The 23,167-nt window shown below is 31.3% G+C and overlaps 1 protein-coding gene across 1 annotated transcript in view; it reads left to right on the top strand.

Annotated features, from left to right (window-relative positions):
* Positions 1-23,167, top strand: part of LOC139487555 (cadherin-23-like) — a 143,135-nt gene that overhangs the window by 96,316 nt on the left and 23,652 nt on the right. The window contains exons 6-17 of the mRNA XM_071272436.1: positions 4,285-4,416; positions 10,537-10,614; positions 11,334-11,506; positions 14,607-14,672; positions 15,045-15,134; positions 16,236-16,322; positions 18,923-19,054; positions 19,598-19,723; positions 20,350-20,428; positions 20,898-21,016; positions 21,357-21,566; positions 22,120-22,281. Of these exons, the coding sequence (XP_071128537.1) occupies positions 4,341-4,416; positions 10,537-10,614; positions 11,334-11,506; positions 14,607-14,672; positions 15,045-15,134; positions 16,236-16,322; positions 18,923-19,054; positions 19,598-19,723; positions 20,350-20,428; positions 20,898-21,016; positions 21,357-21,566; positions 22,120-22,281 (1,398 nt within the window). The 5' untranslated portion in view covers positions 4,285-4,340. The remainder of the gene's footprint in view (positions 1-4,284; positions 4,417-10,536; positions 10,615-11,333; positions 11,507-14,606; positions 14,673-15,044; positions 15,135-16,235; positions 16,323-18,922; positions 19,055-19,597; positions 19,724-20,349; positions 20,429-20,897; positions 21,017-21,356; positions 21,567-22,119; positions 22,282-23,167) is intronic.

Genomic DNA, 23,167 nt, shown 5'->3' with positions numbered 1-23,167 from the left:
AGCTTATGTCCATTGTACTTATTACAATGTTGTGATTTGATGATAACGATATATTTTTTTTATTTAGATTTAATATCAAATAAAAAGTGTTAATAATATGGCTAACTGTTATATAGATGTAAATTGTCGTTAAATCAGCACCAAAGTGTCCAGAACTGTAAAAACTGTCCATCGCACCTGCTAATCATAATACATCATACGACAAGCTGATTGATTTTACACTTTAACAAACCAAATCATCAACGTAAACCAAGTTTTAAATATGTACATAACCAAATAGCTTTAGTATACTATCATAAATTTATAAATAGTCCAGAGAATATAATTACTTTTAAAGTATTCTATTTAGTGTTCATGGTATTCATAATTCAATAGCAACACGTGTCCATTTGGGATGTAAAAGTATGTTAGTGCTATAAACTTTGACATAAATCATTACCTGCATTAGGATACTACCGGGGTATACTAATCACTGATATTTTCTGAAATTTTATTTAACACGACACCCAGGTAGAAAGTGACCCAGTGAGGGTACACAACATCATCAACTGTGAGAACGTTATCGACCACTCGTTAATGTAAAGTAATGTGTCATCAAGGAGCTTTTTGTTCACTTAAAATAATCAACCGTTTTAATCGGTTGTAATTTAAATGCAAATAATCGTTAAAAGCCTTTAACTGTGAACACAGGAAATATAACACTACTTTTGTTATAAAGTAATAATATTTACCCTTGGAATAAATGTGTTGCAACAATGGAAATAAAATTATTTTAATATGGATAAACATGCTCGTGTCATTATAAGTGGGTATGTACACTTTCTTGTCTTTATTTGACTCTTGTAATCAGCATTTATTGTGCTATTGAACTATTATATTTCTTCTAACCTTTTTTTACAGTACTATAAAAACTGAGGTTTGAAAATTTAGTTTCATTATTTAATGTCACAAAGTGATTCTGTAACAAAAGACCTGTGAGCTGCTTGTGTGGTCGTACAGTACTGTTTACCCATCACTGTGGTACCACAAAAGAGAAACTGAGATATGTCTTAAAGAAAATTACAATCTGTTCAAAATCATTGGGACTTTCGACAATTTATACTAGGTACCATAATATGTTTTGAGTTTAATGATATGGAAATTATAGATTCAGAATTTAATGAGTAAATTTGCCGATACGACTATCAAAATAAGAATTAAAAATAATTCAACTTACATAAAGGTTTTAAAGTTCAAAAGATTGCTGCTGTATAAAATTTAATATGCATAATTCATTTTAAATGGTTGAATTGGTTAAATGATAGCTGAATAAAGTGAAAATCCAAATCTATATCCTCTGTTAAAACAATTGATGTAATTCTATTGAAATTAAAGTCATTTTACACAGATGAAAGTAAGAAATCGTGCAATTATTGGCGGCACGCTGCTGTGTATTAGACTAAATTGTCATAGAATTTGTTAACTGAAGATAAAATATTCACTTATTTAGAGATCATAGGATGAAATGTCAAACAATTTATGAAGTCAACTCCGAGAAATATTTGTCATTATTACAGTTTTATGTTACTACTCTAAACCTGATTAAGAACTTGTCCTGTGGTCAGGTTCAGTACAATACATCAATAAAACCATGTCTGACCATAGCCTAACAACTATGTCCGGAAAACAATGGAGACCGTCACTCTAGTGTCCAAAATCTGTAAAGATGGCAAACTTTATTGAGTCTACAGGAAATTGAATTAAAGATTTGGTGGAAAATAAAGATAAATAAAGCGAATCAATGAGTGAAAGGATATTGTTTATTACAGGATAATATCTGTTTGTCCCTTTAACAGCAGCATGCAATCTGGATAGATTGCTTGAAGGGAATTTGCTTAGAAATATATGGCTTCAGATTTATTGTGATGATTTTACGATTGCTTATGGATATAATCAGAGTATAAGACTCGTATTATCAATCACAATCTTATCTTTCCACAAGAAACAAGAGACATGTATTGTTTACAATTGAATTCGTGGACCGTCGAGTAATTGGTTTTCGGTCCATTCTTAATTGATTTTGAGAAATTGTGCGTTGTTTAATATAATTTCTTGTCAACAGATGAATAGTTGTTGTTTGGTTAACTACATTCTGTCAAATAGTTCAAAGAATCTTATTTTCTTTCCTTGGTAAAGCTTGCTTGATTGTACGGAAAGATGTTATTACAATACTGGCTTAACCCTGCAACGATATTAGTCTTCAAAAACAGTCACGATTGAGTAATGAGATATTGAAAATAGAAATAGAACAATAGAAAGAGTATTCCATTAAATGCGATAGACACTGACTTTATAAAACTGAACTACACTATAGTCGCGACTGCCTAGTCGTGAATGATCATTCAAGTTATGCTTGCTATTCGTTTATGTGCATTCCACTCAAATGTTTTACAGCTATGCTTGAGTCGGGGTTACTTAGAACTTGACATATATCATGTTGACACTTGTTGACGACAATACGTTAAATGTTTTGCTTTAGAATTATTTTTTTCTATCGTTGGATTGTTGTCACGTTAACTTAATTCCAATAACTGATTTTTTTAACCGTATGATGGATTTTTATTATGTTTATAAAAGAAATATGATCATATAGAATATGGATAAGGGGAAACTGAAAGTAAGTCTAGACTTTCCTTTGAGATTTATAATAACAATCATGAATCAGTACATCTTGCCTAGTGAATTATTACCTTCTGTACATGTATTCGGATTCCTATTGTAAGCAACCTCATATTTTTCCTTTGGATACATACAGCGCTTAGTTAACGTAAGCTTCAGACTTCTCTCAGTTTGCAATATGTCTTGATGGAGAAGAAAAATTATAGGACAGTGAATCACTACAAGCATGACAAGACAAAACCAAGGAATTAAAATTCCCTGCAGAATATTGCATAACAGTGTCAGCATAAATAACATCTGTGTTCCTGCAATAAAATTAAAACTGCTTTTCAAATTCTCTAACCTTATTGAAACATCATGTAGAAAATATAATTGATACGCGGAATTAATTTTAATACTAATGATAGGGTCATGTTTCAATATTGAGTTAAGAAACGTATTTGTAGGAGGCATTTATATTTTTTTCTGATTCAACTCTCTCAAGCGGTCGTATCATTGTTAGTCATTAATTTAAAATGGCGCGAGCTCCGCATAGAGAAAATAAGTTGACCAAATCGAGTTGAAACACCATTCACAATGGTTAAGATGTCAATAACATTTACAGGTACAACTATACTTCACCAGATATGAGTCAGATATATATATTAGTTAATTTAGCTGATCTGTAACAAAAACATCTTCATGCCTTATATATCATGTACTGTAGTACGCCGCTAGATTAAAACTGACGTGGAAAGGTAACACATGCCCACCGAAAGCTCTTTTATTTTGAGAGCCCAGGTGGTCGTGTGGTCTAGCGGGACGGCTGCAGTGCAGGCGATTTGGTGTCACGATATCACAGTAGCATGGGTTCGAATCCCGGCGAGGGAAGAACCAAACATTTGCGAAAGCAAATTTACAGATCTAACATTGTTGGGTTGATGTTTAGACGAGTTGTATATATATATATATATATATATATATATATAAGCATTTCGACAGTTACTCTCTCTTCAGTTATGCTCGAGGCAAAACAATTGGAAAAAAACCCAAAACTACAATGCAAATTTATTAATACATTGAATCAGCATCTTCTTTGGATGTTTCTGATTTAAAAAAAAATACTTCTTGGTTTCGGGTTTTCTATTTTCAAGTTTCTACAGCAGACATTCTTTCCGGAACTAACATTTTTTCGCCTCTCTAATTTGTTTTCAATCAAGCCTTTATCATGATATTTGATTAATTATTATACATGTATATTTCTGCTTTATTTATGTATAGTACACCAGATGTTTCTATATAGTAGTGTAGAACTGCATCAATATGTCGTATGTAAAATAATAACATGCTCGAGGATAAAACCATACTATCTATCAAACTACCAAATCTATCACACCCAATTTTATTTTTTATTTATGTTTGATATTATTTTAATACATGCTATTTCTAAAATATTTGAGATGGAATTCGTTAGACTTATGACAAACGGCCATGCATATACCAGGATGCTGTGGTGAAAAGTTCTACTTCAGCAGGGAACTCAGTGTTTTCTGAAGAAAACAATACGCATGCAGTTTTTATGAATTATTCAAACAAGACTTTGTATGTAATTTTATCTATATAGTATATTAATTATGACTATTTCAGTTGAACATGGATTAAAATAATATCAAGTGAAGAGAGTTTCTAGACGAACAACGACAATGAAACATTACAGTGCTATATTACAGAATCTGTCTGTTACAGTGTTTATATTCCTGTCCTCAGTGCTACAACTCGGTATGTATACAATATGAAATCTGCATGGCTGCTTACACATGTTAACATACGTTTAAATATGCATGCAATACAATATGTCATATTTAAGTATACTGATTGCAATATTATAGTTATGGAAGTAAACATCAATGACATTATATATCCAATGGCCTATACCTTTTTCACCAATCCTCAGTCATTCACAGTCAGTATGTGTGTTGCATGGTACACAGATATCTGTATTCTCGTAAGCCAAAATATATGGAACAGCTAGAGACATCAGCATTAATATTATAACGATTAATAATTGAATACGAATTATTGAAAAGCAGCCATTTTCACCATTTAATACCCTTTTTGAAGTCGGTCACGGTAAGTATCTTATGGTTTATGTACTATGCTCTTCTAGTGCTCAACGCTAGTTTAAAATTAGGAGAGAACGACAGTATGTTGCATTGGTTATTATCAGGAGATCGAAGTCTTGTTAAAATCTCTAGTATTATCAGTGCTAAATTGGGCTCATCTGCTGGTTTGACAGTACATATTTAGTTCTACAAAACGGTAAATTAGTAAATTACTAGGTCTGTCATACAGTAATGACTCAACTTATGGCTTGGAACGTAAACTACAATCTTGTGGTAGGAATGGAAAACTATCCATAAAATGGGCATAATGTACTAAAACATTGTTAAATAATATTTACTGATCAAATCACATCTGAAAGTAACCAATTTAATTAAATATCAGAACAGAACACTGGAACTAATGGACATATTTTAGGCATCATTTTGACCATTTTTGTGTAATTCTAGTATAGCGTTGGGATGAATAAATCTTAATAGAAACATATTATTTTCAACGTAAAACTTGTACTGTGTGAAATATGATAAGTATTTCTGTAGCCAGTATTGACCACATATTTAGCTAAGTAGAAAATGAAATACGATACATCATTCCGCTTACCAATTTGTCAACCCACTTTGCATTAAAGTAGATTTGTCCATTTAGCAGCGACGATCAACTTTATTAGATTAAGTCACACGATCAGATTGTTGCTGAATATTTCATTTCCCTTTGAGTTCATTTCCTCCAAAAAAAGCAGTTGGCGATGTTACGAATATAACAAAACCTTATTGCTATTCTTTGTAGTTTCTGTTTTAGTCGGGAAAAGAATTGCTCACAAAAAGTGGACTCGAAATCTGTAAAAGAATATTGGGGCAAGACTCAATAGTTTCTATTTGTACATTTTTTATCATTTTAACATCGTAACATATTTACAATTTGAAGCTCATTTGAAAATGGGACTTTCTGCTGGCACGGACTTTACTATGACGTTAGGCGCAAATTTTGGGTTTAATGCAAAATATATGTAATTTGGAGCTATTTTGGATTTTGAACTAATTGAACACAATAAAATATCGATTAAAAAGGACATACAAGCCCTGAGACATCAGCGGTATGCCGCATTACAATATCATACTCCCAGAGATAACGTCTATTAAAAAATAGTAAATAACGTCCTAAATCAGAGCTCGGGACTCCTGCCATTATGCTTTAGATTTATAAGTCTTCCTTTTACATAATAAATCAATCAACAATTCTGGTAATTCAAATTTCCAACTTTGCACATAATGATTATCATAATATGATCATAATATACGTTTCACTCCCCGTCGCCTGTCTATTCCAACCACTGTGTTTGTGCAAGGAATTGTATAATTTTAAAAGAAAGGCAAATGATTGATCGTTGCTGGCTTAATGTCCAATGGCAGATATTTCATTTTCAAAATGTGAACAAATTTATTAACAGTCGATACCATGTGTAAGTTCTGCAAAGACATTTTGACCAGGGTGAAAAAGTTGTGTACTTGTACAAAGGATATGAAATTTTGAATGCCACTGGAAAAAAGAGTACCAGTAATGAGTATGTTAAACTTTGGAACAGTCAACTGGCAGATCGAGCATTTTGTGTGGGCCCCATTGACTGCCTAAGAGGGGGCCCACTCCGGTCATGCTTCAGCGATTCCCTATATCTGTATATTATATATAATCAACCAATTTTTTTTTCCAGAAAAAGGGGGGGGGGGGGGCCCTGCCCTCCTAAATCTACCTCTGCTCAATAATATAATTAAATTAAATAACAGAGCCCTCAGAGAGTTGAACATGTTTTTTAATGTACTGAAAGTGTTGCACTTGAACTACCTACACACTTAACCAGAAAGGGATGTATACTTATCCTGCACATAAAAAAGAAAAAAAGAAGTAATCCACTTTAAATAGGTTTGACTGCCATTTTTCTACAACAAAGCCGAGAGTTTAACAAAATGAAAATGAGTTGCATGTATGGCATCCTGTTAAAAATGTAAAGTAAAATAAGATGATTATTAGATAAATCTTGTATTTTCAAAGATAACAATCCTTTGAATAGATGTAAGGTCTACTAATACATTTGAATTTGCAGCTACAGATCATACAAGTAACAATTGCATTCATTCTATATTCATGTTTCAAATTCTAGAATCAAATTTTTTTCACAAGAAAAAAGCTATATTTAATAACTATCTGTGATCATAGAATATGGATCTTTATAAGAAAAGCGTGTTATGTTTCACTCCAATTTTGCTTGTGTTCATTCCCATTTGGATAACACCTGTAACATGTGTAATAAAAGCCTATTTATATATATATAGTCTTGTTCATAATGCAGGTATTATATTAAAAATAATGCAATGTCCTAATATAACAACACGTATGTCCAGGGTCCAACTGTATGTTATGTATTGTTGATGTTTGTCTTGTTTACTGTCATATTGTGTATGTTTTGTACAGTATGTATTATGTGTTATATATATGTAGGCGTTTCGCAAGGTAAGGGGACATAACTCACATTTTTGCACAAATGAGTCAAACTGCTGTGTTAATTTTGTTTTTCAGTTATTTAGACTTATTAGTAGTAAGTTATGATAGAACAATTATTTTCTTTTTTTGAATTCCATTACAAATTGTACCTCCATACATGTATTATACAATTAAGAATGTATTCACGCCAGAAACAGTCAAACCTACAATGTATTACTGCTGTCCTTTCCATACAAGAAGTCTTTATAACCTCAATTCATAAGTTTTATGGTCATTTTCAATTATTTTAACCTCCAATAAGTCATGTAAGTTTGCATTTTTATTTTAGGACTGATAAATAAATGATTATTGTAAAAAGTTCATCATTCAAGCATGTCTTAGGCATTGGGTATTACAATTTGGATCCCTAAAAAGTAAATTGATTGAAAATTTCAAAAAAATACAAAAATATGATGTTGTGCATTGTTTTATGACTATGGAACTAGATAACTATAATCTTATTAAGCTTTATTTACTGTACGATCCCTAATGTTTTGTTTAATTTTAACCATATTGAAGCCCCTATAGAAAGCTGTTTATTTATTTATAGACTAAATTATTTAGGATTTATCTACATTTTCCTTCATAGATATTGCATTGGATCAATTTTCCATTTTGAGTTTTTTTGCAAGAGTTTGACATTTAAATATCAGTTTTTGTTGAAATTATAAATTTTAAATGAGTTGGAAAAAAGTTTTGTTTTTGATGAGAAATTATGTTGTCACAAATACCCATGTATCATGTGTATAAAATGTAATATTCAGCTTATATACCTTTCATATCAACTACATCTGCAGATTATTGTCCCAGAGTGCTAATTATTTTTTGAATGCCAGATTGTTTAAGGATGCTGTCTAATTGAGAAATAGATGTTGAAAAAATAAAAGCCAAAAAAACTCAAGGCAAATCATAGATAAAATGACAAAAATAAAACAAAGCAAAATACGAAGAAAAAAAAAGACATTCAACATTATTCTGGGACAATCCAAGATGAAGTTGATATGAATTTCTGTGTTGTGTAATGTAATATTTTTTGGTTAAATTGAGAATTCCATGAAGAATTGTGAAACATTGGACAATCAATGGTGCTCTGGTTTTAGTTAATTCGTTGCAGTCTTCAGGGAATTGTACCAATTTATAAAACATAATTGTTTTGGAGTGTAAAGAACAGATCATGTTCAAATTATCAGCTTTATCAATCTGATTTTATGTAATTGGAAAGAAATGGAAAATGAAAGAGAAGAAATGAAGTTAATGTAACAGTTAATAGTATATCGCTTTGAGAATAAGATAATTCTGTTGTAAATTTAAGTCATGTGGAAGATGTATTGTAGAAGCTACAAGGACAAGAATCATGGTGAAATAAAGGACATTTATTATCCAAACAATCTTCAAAGTTGAGCATAAAGTTACTCAATCAATAACCTAAGCCATTAAAGTCAAGTGCAAATAGTTATGTAATTTAGCAGAAATCTTTTTTAACAGTAGAAATCAAATGACAAGTAAAATAGTAAGAAGAATAAATCAAAGACAGCCTCTAAATGTCTTAAGTGATTGATTTGTACAGGCACACTGTGACAGGGTTAAGTTTATGATAGAAGTCTTCTTAGACCTTACTCAAAGGTGACTCATAGTAAATAAATTGACATACAATAAACTTCATTTCAGAGTATTAAAAGTAAATGATCAGGGGCACTTTTCACAAAAAAATCTCTTGACTCAAATTGATCTGATTTTAAACTGAATATTCATGACTTACAAGTGCTTTTTAACTACCAAGATTTTTGTAAAAAGAGTTACAGGACAATTAATATGATGCTAATTAGACTGTACTCACAGACTGAAACACATCAAACTATTTCATCATTCTATGACAGTGACTGTCTAACCTGTAAATGTTAGGAGCATTCTATACAAATACATCATCCCACACTTCATTATCAGTATTGACCATCGAAACAGTGTCTACAATTTACAAATTAGCCACTATTTTACATTCTGACTAAGTTCTGGTAGGTGTATCATTGTGACAGGTTTTGTCTGTAAAGCACTTGATACAAATAAATCATTGATTGGATAATAAGCTGTTTGGCAGTATGTATAGTATTGACCACTGACAGATCGGTTTGTAAATCTTACCAGTATCAGAGTGGTGAAATCACTTCCATCAAATTGACTGTATTTGTCAGAATGTTAAGTCCATTACATACAAATTAGATCATTCTTGACCCATGTGCTAATCTATAATGAAGTGTTTCACAGTAGACAGATATTGACCAGGCTGGCTGATCGTTTAATGGTTCAACCAATTCATAGTCCTGAGATATTTATACATTCTATAATTTGATTTGTTTGTATAGAATGCTCTTAACATTCACAACTAGACAGTCACTGTCACAGAATAATGAAACGCTAGACACAGTGCAGGCAATTTATTCTGACTTAACAGTTTGAGTTTGAATTCCTCTGAGTCCTCTTATAAAAAAGAAGATGTGGTATGATTGCCAATGAGACAACTATCCACAAAAGACCAATTAAAATGACACAGACATTAACAACTATAGGTCACCGTACGGCCTTCGACAATGAGCAAAGCCCATACCGCATAGTCCGCTATAAAAGGCCCGATAAGACAATGTAAAACAATTCAAACGAGAAAACTAACGGCCTTATTTATGTAAAAAAAAATGAACGAAATAATATGTAACACATAAACAAAAGACAACCACTGAATTACAGGCTCCTGACTTGGGACAGGCACATACATAAATAATGTGGCGGGGTTAAACATGTAAGCAACATAAGAACGAACTATAAAAATCAGTTGAAAAAGGCTTAACTCATCAGATGGACCTCTTAATATATATTTATACACTGGCAAATGGATAAGGAAGAATTTGGCATTTTGCTACACACATATGAAAACACAAGGACAAGTGCTTTTATTGCTGTCCTTCATCGGAAAATTACAGGGACAATTAAAATATCTATCAAATTGCAGATAACTCTATCAAAATTTTCACATGACCAGACCCTATGGAAATATTACAAAATATGTTATTCATTATATTCATTTATTTTAAGATTTCATAAAAATTTGAATGTTCAGCAGTTTTGAAATACCAAATGCATGCATAATCAGTATCATATAGCAGGATCATCATAACAGTGAAAGTCATATCAATTATTATTGAAGCATTCATATTTCACATTTATTATTTTATTCATTAATTTATTTGACAGTTGTGACCAATGATGCACCAAAACAGTTAGAATTCTCAGCTACGAACACGATAATCATTCCTGAAAACACCGCTTTAAGTAAGTATAACTCACACATTGACATTTCAGAAATTTACATATGTCTTTTTATGAACAAATTTTGACAGGTTTCATATATATATATATTTAAAAAGTTTTCATGGACAACGCTGTAAATTATTTACAAGGATTTTGTTATTTCCACCTACGTTAACAGGTTCAATGTTTTACAATCATGTGTAAATGTTGCGTAATGGTATCTGTCATCGTTCGTAGACAACAGTCATATAAGATAATGATGATAAAACTCTGCATCCATGCAGTGGGTGATTTTATAGTGATAAAACCCATAACCATATTAAGAAAGAACTAGTTTAACACAGTTTGATATTCTATAATTGGAAAATGATTTTTATTGTAATTGCACCATTATTATAATAAAACAATTAGAATTTATTCCTCGGTGTTATTTTTATGTGACTTTTACTATGCTTTTTAAGTACGTAGCAATATCCATGAAGATTGCAATTTAAGATCGATTTTAAGAAAATATTGTTATCCTGGTGTCAAAAATTTGACATTGTGTTAAAAAATAAAAGCTTTAATCTCTTCCTGCATGTAGTGAATGTTTTCATCTACTAGTAGTCATTTTTATTAAATCTTCATTCTTATAAGCTTATTATGTTGTATCTCACTGAATATACTGAGTAATTGTAGAAACTATACATCACGAGAGACAGATGATCAACAAATATTAATAATACAAACTATCTTTGCAGATTCCACAATAGGTACTATAAAAGCCAGAGATTTAGATGGACCTATGCCGATAATATTTTCTATACAAGATGAGAAAACAAGACAACTAGTTCGATTAGGAACAACCACGGGTGATAGTACTCAAACAAGAAAAGTTGATATCATATTAATAGCACCGCTGGACAGAGATAGGGTCAGTTGAAAAAATATACCTGATTTGATTGGTTCATTATTGTTTCGAATATATATATAAATATAAATATGTGGTATGATTGCCATTGAGACAACTCTCCACAAGACACAAAAATGACACAGAAATTAACAACTATAGGTCACTGTACGGCCTTCAACAGATGTAGTATGCATTCAATCCATCAATAAATAATATGTTCACATTAGTATAGTTGGAGCATAGAGTATAATATGTGTTTTAAAGGGAAACTTCGCAAAAAAATCAAAAATTGATATTATGTTCATTCTGTATAAAAATGCTCAAATTCATAGATATTAAAGTTTTATTCCGCTAGATAAGCGATCACCATCGATTTTAAATTTAGAGTATTAATTCTCTGCGTTCCGCCATTTTATCCTTCTTTCCCGATTAATGCAACGATATGTCTATAAACCACAAAGAAACAAAACTACAGTAACCGATGTTACGTCGCAATTGCGTGTCGATATCTTGTCAATCGTACGGTTGTTTTATCCGACTAACTAACCATGGTCTGTTGTTTTTAAACTTGATATTGGAATTAGGTGAAAAGTCAAAGTTGAAATCATAAATAAGTGTTCCGTGAAAATTGTTTTCGAAAATCTAATTTGTTCATAATTCTTTAAAGTAATAAACTGTTTTCAAATAAATTTTGATCTTCCCTCTTCTGATCACCAGCATGGCTAAAGGTATTACTTCCAAAGGTATTGTGAGGGGTGTGAGGTGACACGTCCAGGTATTCAAGCGATTTCCTGTCGGGCTTGCAAGTTCACGCATCGTTTCACTTCTGCAGGTATTGATCAGTGTACACGGCTGATAACTTTTGAACTATCAGATTTATAATATACAACTCTGTCTTACTTGTCATTACCAAACTCATACGCTTGTTTATAAATAACATTTCTGGTGTAAAGAATATTATTCATAAAAATATAAATAATACCCAAAAAATAAGATTTGATGAAATTAAAATCTATTTAAATATTTTTTCCAAGGGTGAATTTGGGAAAATGTAATATATACTCATTGTCAAAAGTGAAGGACAGATTGGAACATACCAGAAATATTGATTTAAAAAAATGTACGCACTTGCCGACGATTCGTTTATACGACTGGATAGAAAGTTACGGAACTATAGCGCAATTTAAAATATATACATGTATACATTGAACATAAGAAAAAAACATATATTTTGAATAAATAGGGGTAAAAGTGTTGTAAATAGACTAGTCCACGTATGCCAACAGTATGTAATCATCGAATGTCGATAGACTCTTGTATACCAGAAGAAGAAGAGAACCAATTTGATTTAAATACAGGTCGATGTATAACTTTTGCTTTGGTTCATTGAAGTTGTGGACATAGTAAAATCACAGATTTATATTTCAATAAGATTGTTCTCGAACAAAGGAAGGAATTCGTCATCACAATTGTTATATGAATTACCTTGTTATATATGCCACTGGACGAACACTAATTATCCCGAAGGGATGTGAATATTTTGCTGGGAAACTTTTGAGTATCAGAGTTTCAAATTAATTTCAGGATTTTTTTTTTCTTTCTTGGTATTCAATAACAGAAAAAAGAATAAATTACTTGTCCGCTAAATAGGGGTATTCTTGTCAGATGAAAGACTTTTAGTTATATTTAAAAAAAATAGGGAAATATGACATTAAATTGGTTCTGTCTTTTTTATAATATGGTTGTATTGGAAATCTTTTCATACAGATTGACAACTCATTGTCCGATATGCATGTAATATTTGCCACATGACGCCCATAGTTCTTTCTACCATCATCATCTTATTCTTTGATATTGCTGTCAACATCGATGGTTCACACCCAAACAAAATGGGAGTAATGGACCTTCAGAGCTTCTCCGTGTTATACACTTGTGAAATATATAGACGAAATTTCTGTATTGAAATGAATACTCATCTCAAGTTAAGAAATTCCGGTAAAGTCAATGATATCAAACAGATGTACAATGGTATATCAAATTGGGTAATATTGCATTTAGTTTTTATTAAAGATTAAAACTACTATTTTTTACTTCATATTTGAATCTTTACGCCAATTGCCGCTAAGAAAGTAATCAAAAATTGTTTCCTTTTATTTTTATACATTTTCGGATTTACGAATCTGAATTTTATTTTCAATTAATTTACACAATTTAATTATTGAATCTTTATTCTCATCGTGTATTAAATCTTAGTGTATTAACATCGTGACATCATACTCTTTCTAATTCTTTCTGTATATCCTTTCCAAATAACAACATTTATACCTGTGTACGCTTGAACTCACACCTGCGGCTAAATAGCTACAAGGTAAACGAATTGACCTCAAGCCGAGAAATATACAGTGACCTTTACAAAATAATATACACACTCTGCTCACACATTAGTTGCATTGAAATGATTATCAAAACAATAACGGTAAATAGACAAGTAAATAGTAAAAATGTTCAATAAATATTTTATGAATAAAATCTCAACAATAATTAATTAAATCTATTCAAAAACATTTACTAGAGACAGAGACATATAATTTTATAGGAGTTTAATTCAATGAATACAAAACGGTATATGCATATTCATTTTCGTTCATTATTATATTGTGGTTAATAACTACGACCATTCGTCAGCTGTGCGCTTTTAATTACGTATATTGTCGATAAGCTATAAGAGTTAAACAGATTTTATTTTTTCCCAGAATTCAATAAATCGGGCTAATACGTCACGACCCACTCGAGAATTTAACCAAAAAAGTTACAAATACTTGATTTTCTCCGTTATTAGAAGGAATATAAATTTAAAACTTTGCAAATGTGTTTTTTATGTTAAGATGAACATAATTAGATGATAAGTAAAAAATCGCGGAATTTCCCTTTAATATTCCATGATCCAGCATCTTTACAAATGTGTCAATCAACAAAACTTTCTGCATTAAATCAGAAGTTAAAATTTTTAACTATTTCTTCAGAATCATTTTTAATTTTGCTGAAACTCAGAAAGTATAAGAATATTGTGTACTTTTTTAATTTTTTAATATATAGAAGAATTATTTTGTTTATTATTCAGGACCCTTCAGACAGAAAGTTATATTTTATCATGGCAGACGGAGACAATACTATAGAACATAATCAGGTAAAAATCAACTTATCAGACTTTACAAGTTGTCATGTATGCTATAATTAAGTTCAATTGTTTCAATAACTGAGTGAGAAATGCTACACGGTGGTTCTCAATACTATTAATAAAAGATTTTAAAACTTTAAGATTTAATATGGGATCGGGGAATAACACCCTTCTGTGGTTCCATTTATATGGTGTTTTTTTTTACATTTTAATTGTCAATTAGCTTTTGATTCTGTTTTTTTTTTCAAAATGTACCCTAAAACTTTGAATTTTATGACAGAATATTAGTAATTATTTTAATATCCAAATAAGTTCAATATTTTTAAGTGGAATATACTACATTTATTATCTTACTTTTAACTGACTTTCTTTGTTTTTCAGCTAATTATTACCATATCACTATATATAACTGACGTAAATGACGAACATCCAGAATTTCATACCAGACGATATAAAGAATCAGTTTTAGAGGTAATGTTTGTTAGTGGCTCTAATTAACCCAAAACAAGAAGTATCTCCTACTTAATGGAGGCAATCCAGTCACAGATGTAAAAGCAGAACTTAAGAACAAACTGTAAAAAACAGTTTAAAATGGATTAACTGAATAGATTTAAAAGCAACTAACTTAAAAACTAAAGATAGTACCAATCTTAGATTACTTACAGTTAAAAAAAGCTAGGTCAAAGCTTTTATAGCTTACTACACAGTATGAGATTTTTGTCATTGTTGAAGGCTGTTTGGTGACTTAATTTGTAACTGTCATTTTGTCAAAGGGGTATGTTTTCTCCTTTGGTCATGCCTCAATCCAGAACCTCATTCTTTTATTTTAAAGACAGAAAGGGATATTCCTTTGGATTTTTTATACATTTTATAAATAATGTCCAGGGTACAAACTTTAATCTTTATGTGTCACGTTAACCTATATAAAGGATGTGACCAGTATTTGTAATTGAACATGTTCTTTGCATCACAATGTAGAACTGTCTAATAAAATAAGTCTGGGACCTTAATTCACTTATTAATAAAAAGATATTTTAGTCTCACCAGATAATTGATTTTGTGAGGAGACTGCTAATTGACATTTCATCTTTATTTCAAACTATATGTCATGTAACATGTTTTATATAATGCAGTTCTATTATAAGGAAAATAAGATTAGAGGACTAATTTACCAGCATGTCCAGGGAAATGATTCCATAATATAAAAAAAAGAAAGGCATTTTGATCAGGTGTTATATATAATTGGAATTTGATGTGATTGTCATACAAGTGAGAGGTTTAGCTAGTTTTAAAACCAATTTTAATCCACTATTTTCTACATAAGAAAATGCCTGTACTAAGATAAGACTACGACATCCATTCATTTGATGTCTTTGAGCATATGATTTTGCTGTTTGATTAGGGACTTTCCATTTTGAATTTTCCTTGGATTTCAGTATTTTTGTGATTATACTTTTATCATGCTTCTGACTTTATGTCATAAACTTTTGGATTCTAAACTATAATAGTTATGTGAAATATGCAAACCATGAACATGATGTATCAAATTAAAAAATGTTTTGTTTTTTCCAGAATGCTGCTATAGGGACAACAGTAGGCCGTGTTTCAGCTATAGACGAAGATAATGGATTAGGAGGAAAAGTCACTTATTCAATGCAGGTATATATTATCATTGGACTGTGAACTTATTTAAGTGTGAAAAGAAATTGAGTCATACTTATCATATTGTTACTTTTTTTATTAGAGATTGATTCATATGTGTGTCTCAGAGATTGACAAAATTTGTTTTCTTTAAATTTCTTTATCGATGATTTTTTTGTCGAGCCTGCAACTTTTGTTGCAGAAAGCTCGACATAGGGATAGTGATCTGGCGGCTACGGCGGCGGTGTTAGCTTACTTCTTAAAAGCTTTATATTTTAGAAGGTGGAAGACCTGGATGTTTCATACTTTGTATATAGATGCTTCATGTTACGAAGTTTCCGTCAGTCACATGTCCAATGTCCTTGACCTCATTTTCATGGTTCAGTGACCACTTGAAAAAAAAGTTCAAATTTTTTGTAATGTTGAATTCTCTCTTATTATAAGTAATAGGATAACTATATTTGATATGTGCGTACCTTGCAAGGTCCTCGTGTCTGTCAGACAGTTTTCACTTGACCTTGACCTCATTTCATGGATCAGTGAACAAGGTTAAGTATTGGTGGTCAAGTCCATATCTCAGATACTATAAATAATAGGGCTAATATATTCGGTGTATGGAAGGACTGTAAGGTGTACATGTCCAACTGGCAGGTGTCACCTGACCTTGACCTCATTTTCATGGTTCAGTGGTTATAGTTTTGGTCTGTTTTTCTCATACTATATGCAATAGGTCTACTATATTTGTTGTATGGAATGATTGTAAAGTGTACATGTCTAGCGGGCAGATGTCATGTGACCTTGACCTCATTTTCATGGTTCAGTGGTCAAAGTTAAGTTTTTGAGTTTTGGTCTTTTTATCTAATGCTATATGCCATAGGTCCACTATATTTGGTGTATGGAAATATTTTATGATCTTTATGTCAGTCGAGCAGGTTTTATTTAACCGTGACCTCATTTTCACGGTTCATTGCACAGTGTTAAGTTTTTAAGTTTTTGTGTTTTGATCTATTTTTCTTAAACTATAAGTAATGTGTCAACTATATATGTTGTATAGAAGCCTTGTTAGCTGTACCTGTCTGCCTGGCATGGTTCATCTGAGTCAGACCTGGACCTCTTTTTCAAGGTTCATTGGTCTTTGTTCAGTTATCTTGGTTAATGTTGAGTTTATGTGACAGTTGTAATAAAGCTTAGCTTTATATTTAGGACTATCAACATAATATCAATGATTAGTATAGAAGGCGAGACATTTCAGCGTGTGCACTCTTGTCTTTCAATAGAAATGTTTCTTATAGATTGACATTCATTCAGCATTCAGGATGAAAAGTATCACAAGTTCTGCCGGTAAACATATAAAAACATGATTCAGAAAACAGGCACAATGCACTGCATGTAACAACAAAATCAATAAATATTATCAAAGATTTCCCCTTTCCTCACACGTAAAGCAACAAAATTCTTCATTGTCATGCATAAACCATTACATATTGTCATAAAAAGTGATGTTTTTATATTTTTAAATCAACTATCTCAGAAGAAGAAATAGATATTTTGATTAGATTAAAACATTATATTAATGCCCAAAAGGTACAAAATATATATACAGTGAGACCTGTATATGTTCCAGACCGTATGAGTATTTGGACCGTACGCGTACGGTCTGGACCGTATGCATACTTTTTCAAAATACTCATACGGTCGGACCGTACGCGTACGGTCTGATTAATATGATTAAGAAGTTGCTTAAGTTTATAAGTTGCAAATGCATGTAACAGATCAACATAACTTAACTGTCAAATTAATATGGAAAAGTTCAATTGTAATTGAAATAAAAACCTTATTTTTTAACTATTTAAAAAATTCACGCTAATTAAATCTGTTACTACATGTACATGTATCTTGTTTTTAGCATGTCGATCAGTAATACATTAATTGAATCATTAAATTGACGATATCGGAAGTAAACATAATGTGGGAGGACAATTGTTTTAGAATATTAGAAACTTTACAAAAAAATGAAATTGCAAAGGAACATGAATGACCTGCAAACATGTAATTGTAAAATATATTACATTACTTGTGGTAGCAAGTGTCACCTTGGGCGAGAATACCAAAATAGGATTCAGATATACAATTAAACAAATATTTAATTTCAATTGTTCATTTGTTCATTTTATCCATCTAATTGCAATGATAACAATTTTATAAAACTAAAAATAAATGTTTGTTTAAATTTAACCCATATGATCCAACAACATGTATGGTCAGCTCTTACTGGACCATATGTGTATACTCATACGGTCCGACCGTATGCGTATGGTCGGACCGTACGAGTATACGTATACGGTCTGGACTGTACGCGTACGGTTTAAATACTCATATGGTCTGGAACATATATACAAAGGTCATCTGTTAGGAACAGAATTAACTGACCTTGAAAGAGATGTGACCATTGAATTGAGGTTCTAAATGATCAGAGTTTTCAACAGGTGGACAAAAAGATGACATGACAGACAAAACCTGTTTTTGCATTCTAGAGGTGACCTTTACAGCAGGTTTAACTGTATATATATTGATTGCTATCAGTTTCATTTTATACACGTTATAAACTTATTTTTCAGCCAGCAGCACAAACAGCAGACGACACCTATAAAAATGCATTCCGAATCGACCCAAACACAGGTGATGTGATCATCAACAATCTACTGGATTATGAACGACACAATTTTTACGAATTTGTGATTAGTGCTCAGGTAAATTCACATGAATAATCAAAAATCTTTATTCTAATATAAAGTTGCACTTTGGTGAAGAAATTACATTTTGTAAATAAATCCGATGTAAAATATTGGTACTTTTGTATTTGTTTTAAAAATCTGTATTTATTCAGTAAATTTTCAGACATATCTGCTGTAGTTTATTCAGTTCTTATATTCAGACACTTCACTTCCAGCCAGTTCAGTCCTTCAACTTTTGAATCTTGTTTGATCACATCTCAATATTGGGCTCCAGTAGGACACAAGGTTACGTTTAGAAATATACTAAGGTCACCAGATCTATTATAAACAAGTTTAGGAAAATCAGTTTTTCAACATATTCAAAAACAGGTTCTTTCAGGTGAGACTTTAGGTAACATGTTGCTCACCAAACCTTCAAGGTTGAAGGTATGATTTGATAATATTGTAGCCACCAACATTGTTTTAATGCTTAGGAAAAAATCTTAATAACTATCTCTTCTTTTCTAAACTTAGCAATGATATAAAAAAATTCTTCCTATACCAATTTTTATCACCTAGGATGGAATGGGACTGAAGAGTACAGCTGATGCAGATTTTGTTGTCACGGTAACAGATATACAAGACACACCTCCTGCTTTCTTTAATTTACCATACAGTGTATCAGTAAAAGAAGACATTTCTTTGGTGAGTTATTCTTTATTGTTGTTATATAAATGTCTTATCATCTTTTAAGGTTATAACACAAACATATTTAGAAATGATGTTGATAATAATATTGCAATCCTACTTATGTGGTCTAGTGTAATAAAAAAAATTCTACCATAAAGTAATAAATTTATAAAAAAAAATCATCTTGTCAGTAAAACGAAAAAAAAATAATTATCAATATCCACCCACTGAGGTATAGATTGATGATGGATAAAATTGCTAAATCATCGTTTTTGCTGACATTTGTGAGTAAATTAGATAAGTCTATTGTCGTCACCTGGTAACAGATGTTTAATTGTGATATATACTTTTTTTGTATTACTTTATATGTCCTTGGTAAATACAATCATCATTAAATGGTTTTTATTGATTACTTTATGTTTTAATGATTTTCCCACTAACAATTATTTTGAGCCGGTTTGAAAATAGAGGTTGTTATGAAGCAATTTGTCCTGTGATCAATTTTGTAAGAAGAAAAGAATTATACTCAAGCAATTAAATTTTAAGCCTTTTAAAACAAATAAGTTTGTATCAAATAGGCCTAGTTTTAACTGAAAAGATTTCTTAAACAAATACATATTTATTTTTTTCTTTATAAAAAGGGTGAAAAAGTTTTACAAGTGACGGCTTTAGATGGAGATAGAGGAGTTCCAAATAATATAACATATAGATTTACACAGGGTAAGTTTTAAATGATATAATATAAAGTGTAACCTGTAAGTATTCGACACACTCAGAGACCAGAAAAAAATGTTGGTTTAAGCAAGGTGTCCTAATACCCTTTTCTGCAAGGATAGGCATATTTTGGGACCATGAAAATGTGTCAGTTAAAGCAGGATGTTGCAATACTCAGGTGTCAGATTAGACAGGTTACACTGTATAAGCTTAATTAAGTTTACACAGGGTAAGTGGGATACATAATTATCAATATGATTATTAAAATTGAAAATGAAAATGGGGATTGTGTCATAGAGACAACAACCTGATCAAACAAGAAAGAAACAGCCAAAGGCCAACAATTGGTCTTCAACACAGCACAGTTTCTAACGACCTTGAATGCATGCTATACAATATTGGAGTCATACTAAATTCCAAAATATATAAATGAACTTAAATTGAAATCATATACCACTGGTTTATTACATTCCAGGTGATTTTGCAAACTTTTCCTTGAATGAAAATAGTGGTTGGATCACAATAAAAAGTGCTCTGGACAGAGATGATGATGCTGTCACACAAAAGGGAGGGGTATATGCCATGTATGTTCAGGTAAGTTTTGCTACCAATTATATTGATGGATATGGAATTGAATGAAATGCTGTAAAAACAAAGTCATTTTGGTGCCAAAAATAATGTCAGTTGCACACTGGTCTATAATATGTTAATTATGACTGGGATAAGGCACTGGTCAGTCTGGTCTAAATAAAAGTATTCAAAGAAAATGCAGCTATTTAAAGTTTCAAATACAATGAATTGGAAATCAAAATATGTATAATTTTAAAGAAAATTTTCATATAAATTTGAAAGATATTTATTGTTAAATTTATTAATTCACAGCATTATTACTCAAATAGTAATACCAAATAAGATTGTTTTTCTCCTTTTTCAGGCATCAGAAGTAGTGAAGCAAGGATCAGCTAATCACGGTCCAACAACTACATCAACACTTGTCACTATAACTGTCGAAGATGTCAACGATAATAAACCTGAATTCAACGCTAACACTTACACGGCAAAGATCCTGGAGAACATGCAGGATGGGGTACCAGTAACCTTGACCGGTGTAACAACTACTATGTCTGTTAGTGACAAAGATCAGGTAGGTACCAGTAATTATATATCATCAGTAATTATGAGTTGGGTACCAGTTATTATAAGCTTGGTTTGTTTAAGCATTGCAATGATTGATGTTGAGAGCTGGTTGTTTAATGTTCAGTGACAAATGATTCACAATTGTTCAAGAAAAATATTCTTCACTGCTGTTTATTATGCCCCATTTATGGGCATTATGTTTTCTGGTCTGTGTGTCCGTTCATCTGTTTGTTTGTCTGTCCTGCTTCAGGCTAAAGTTTTTGGTTGAGGTAGTTTTTGATGAAGTTGAAGTTCAATTAACTTGAAACTAAGTACACGTGTTACCTATGACATGATCTTTCTAATTTTATGCCAAATTAGAGATTTTACCCTATTTTTACTGCCCACTGATCATAAAAAATGATAGTGCGGCTGGGCATCTGTGTACTATTGACACATTCTTGTGTTTTTAAAATTATTTTATCCTTTAACTAAAACATTTGTTACTTCTGTTTTTCTGATAAGATATTTGATAATATCTGATACATAGTGCCTTGTAACTTTTATATATTTGTTAACAGGGCCAGAACAGTATATTCAGTTTAAGTTTTGAGAAGAATGGACAGCCTTATAATGATTTTTCACCACAGCCCAGCACAGTATACTCTCTATCACCTATTTTAATTAGAGTCAATAACTCCAAAAATCTGGACTACGAGAAGATGAATTCAACAACATTTCAGGTTTGTAAATTATGGTTGCATTTTACATATTAAGTATATAAAGACCATTTGGAATTAACGTTAAAAAGGAATGACTTTAATTGATCAAAACTTATATAATTTAACTTTCATTCATACAAAAGTATTGTGACGTCATGTTATTATGACGTTAGAGTATTTAACGTCATGATGTTTCCAAGGACATTTATCTATAACATCTTTTCAATGTTTGAAAAAAGAAATGTCAGCCATGTAGTTTAGAGGAATAATAAATAACTGAAGAAGGCCAATGGCCGAAACGTCTGAACAATTGGTTTATTTATACAATTATAAAAGGTATGTTCCCTATTGGAATTTTGAAAACAAGCATATTAAGTATCTAAAATAAAGAATGAAAAATAAAAATAGCAATTAGGTTTTCGATTATCTGAATTGATCTACAAGATGTTAGAAATTACAAAGATCTGTTCAGATTGAATGCATATTTTATTTGTATGTATAAATGTAAAAAAAAATTTTACATTGTGAATAGTGAAATATTTTTAGTACTTTTTAGCTCACCACTTGGCGTCCGTCGTCCGTCGTCGTCGTCGTCCGTCGTCGTCGTCCGTCGTCGTCGTCCGTCGTCGTCGTCGTTAACAATTTACATTTTGAACTCCTTCTAGAGAACCACTGAATGGAATGGAACCAAACATGACATGAATGTTCCTTATGAGGTGCTGACCAAGTGTTGTTACTTTGTAGCCGATCCATCATCCAAGATGGCCGCCAGCGGGGGACTTAGTTTAACATAGGATGCTATGGGAAATGCATACAAATGACTTCTTTTAGAGAACCATTGAATGGAATGAAACCAAACATGGCATGAATGTTCCTTATGAGGTGCTGACCAAGTGTTGTTACTTTG

Source organism: Mytilus edulis, chromosome 9 (genome assembly GCF_963676685.1).
Source record: "Mytilus edulis chromosome 9, xbMytEdul2.2, whole genome shotgun sequence".
Lineage (NCBI taxonomy): Eukaryota > Metazoa > Mollusca > Bivalvia > Mytilida > Mytilidae > Mytilus > Mytilus edulis.
This window is presented reverse-complemented; position numbering and strand designations above follow the sequence as displayed.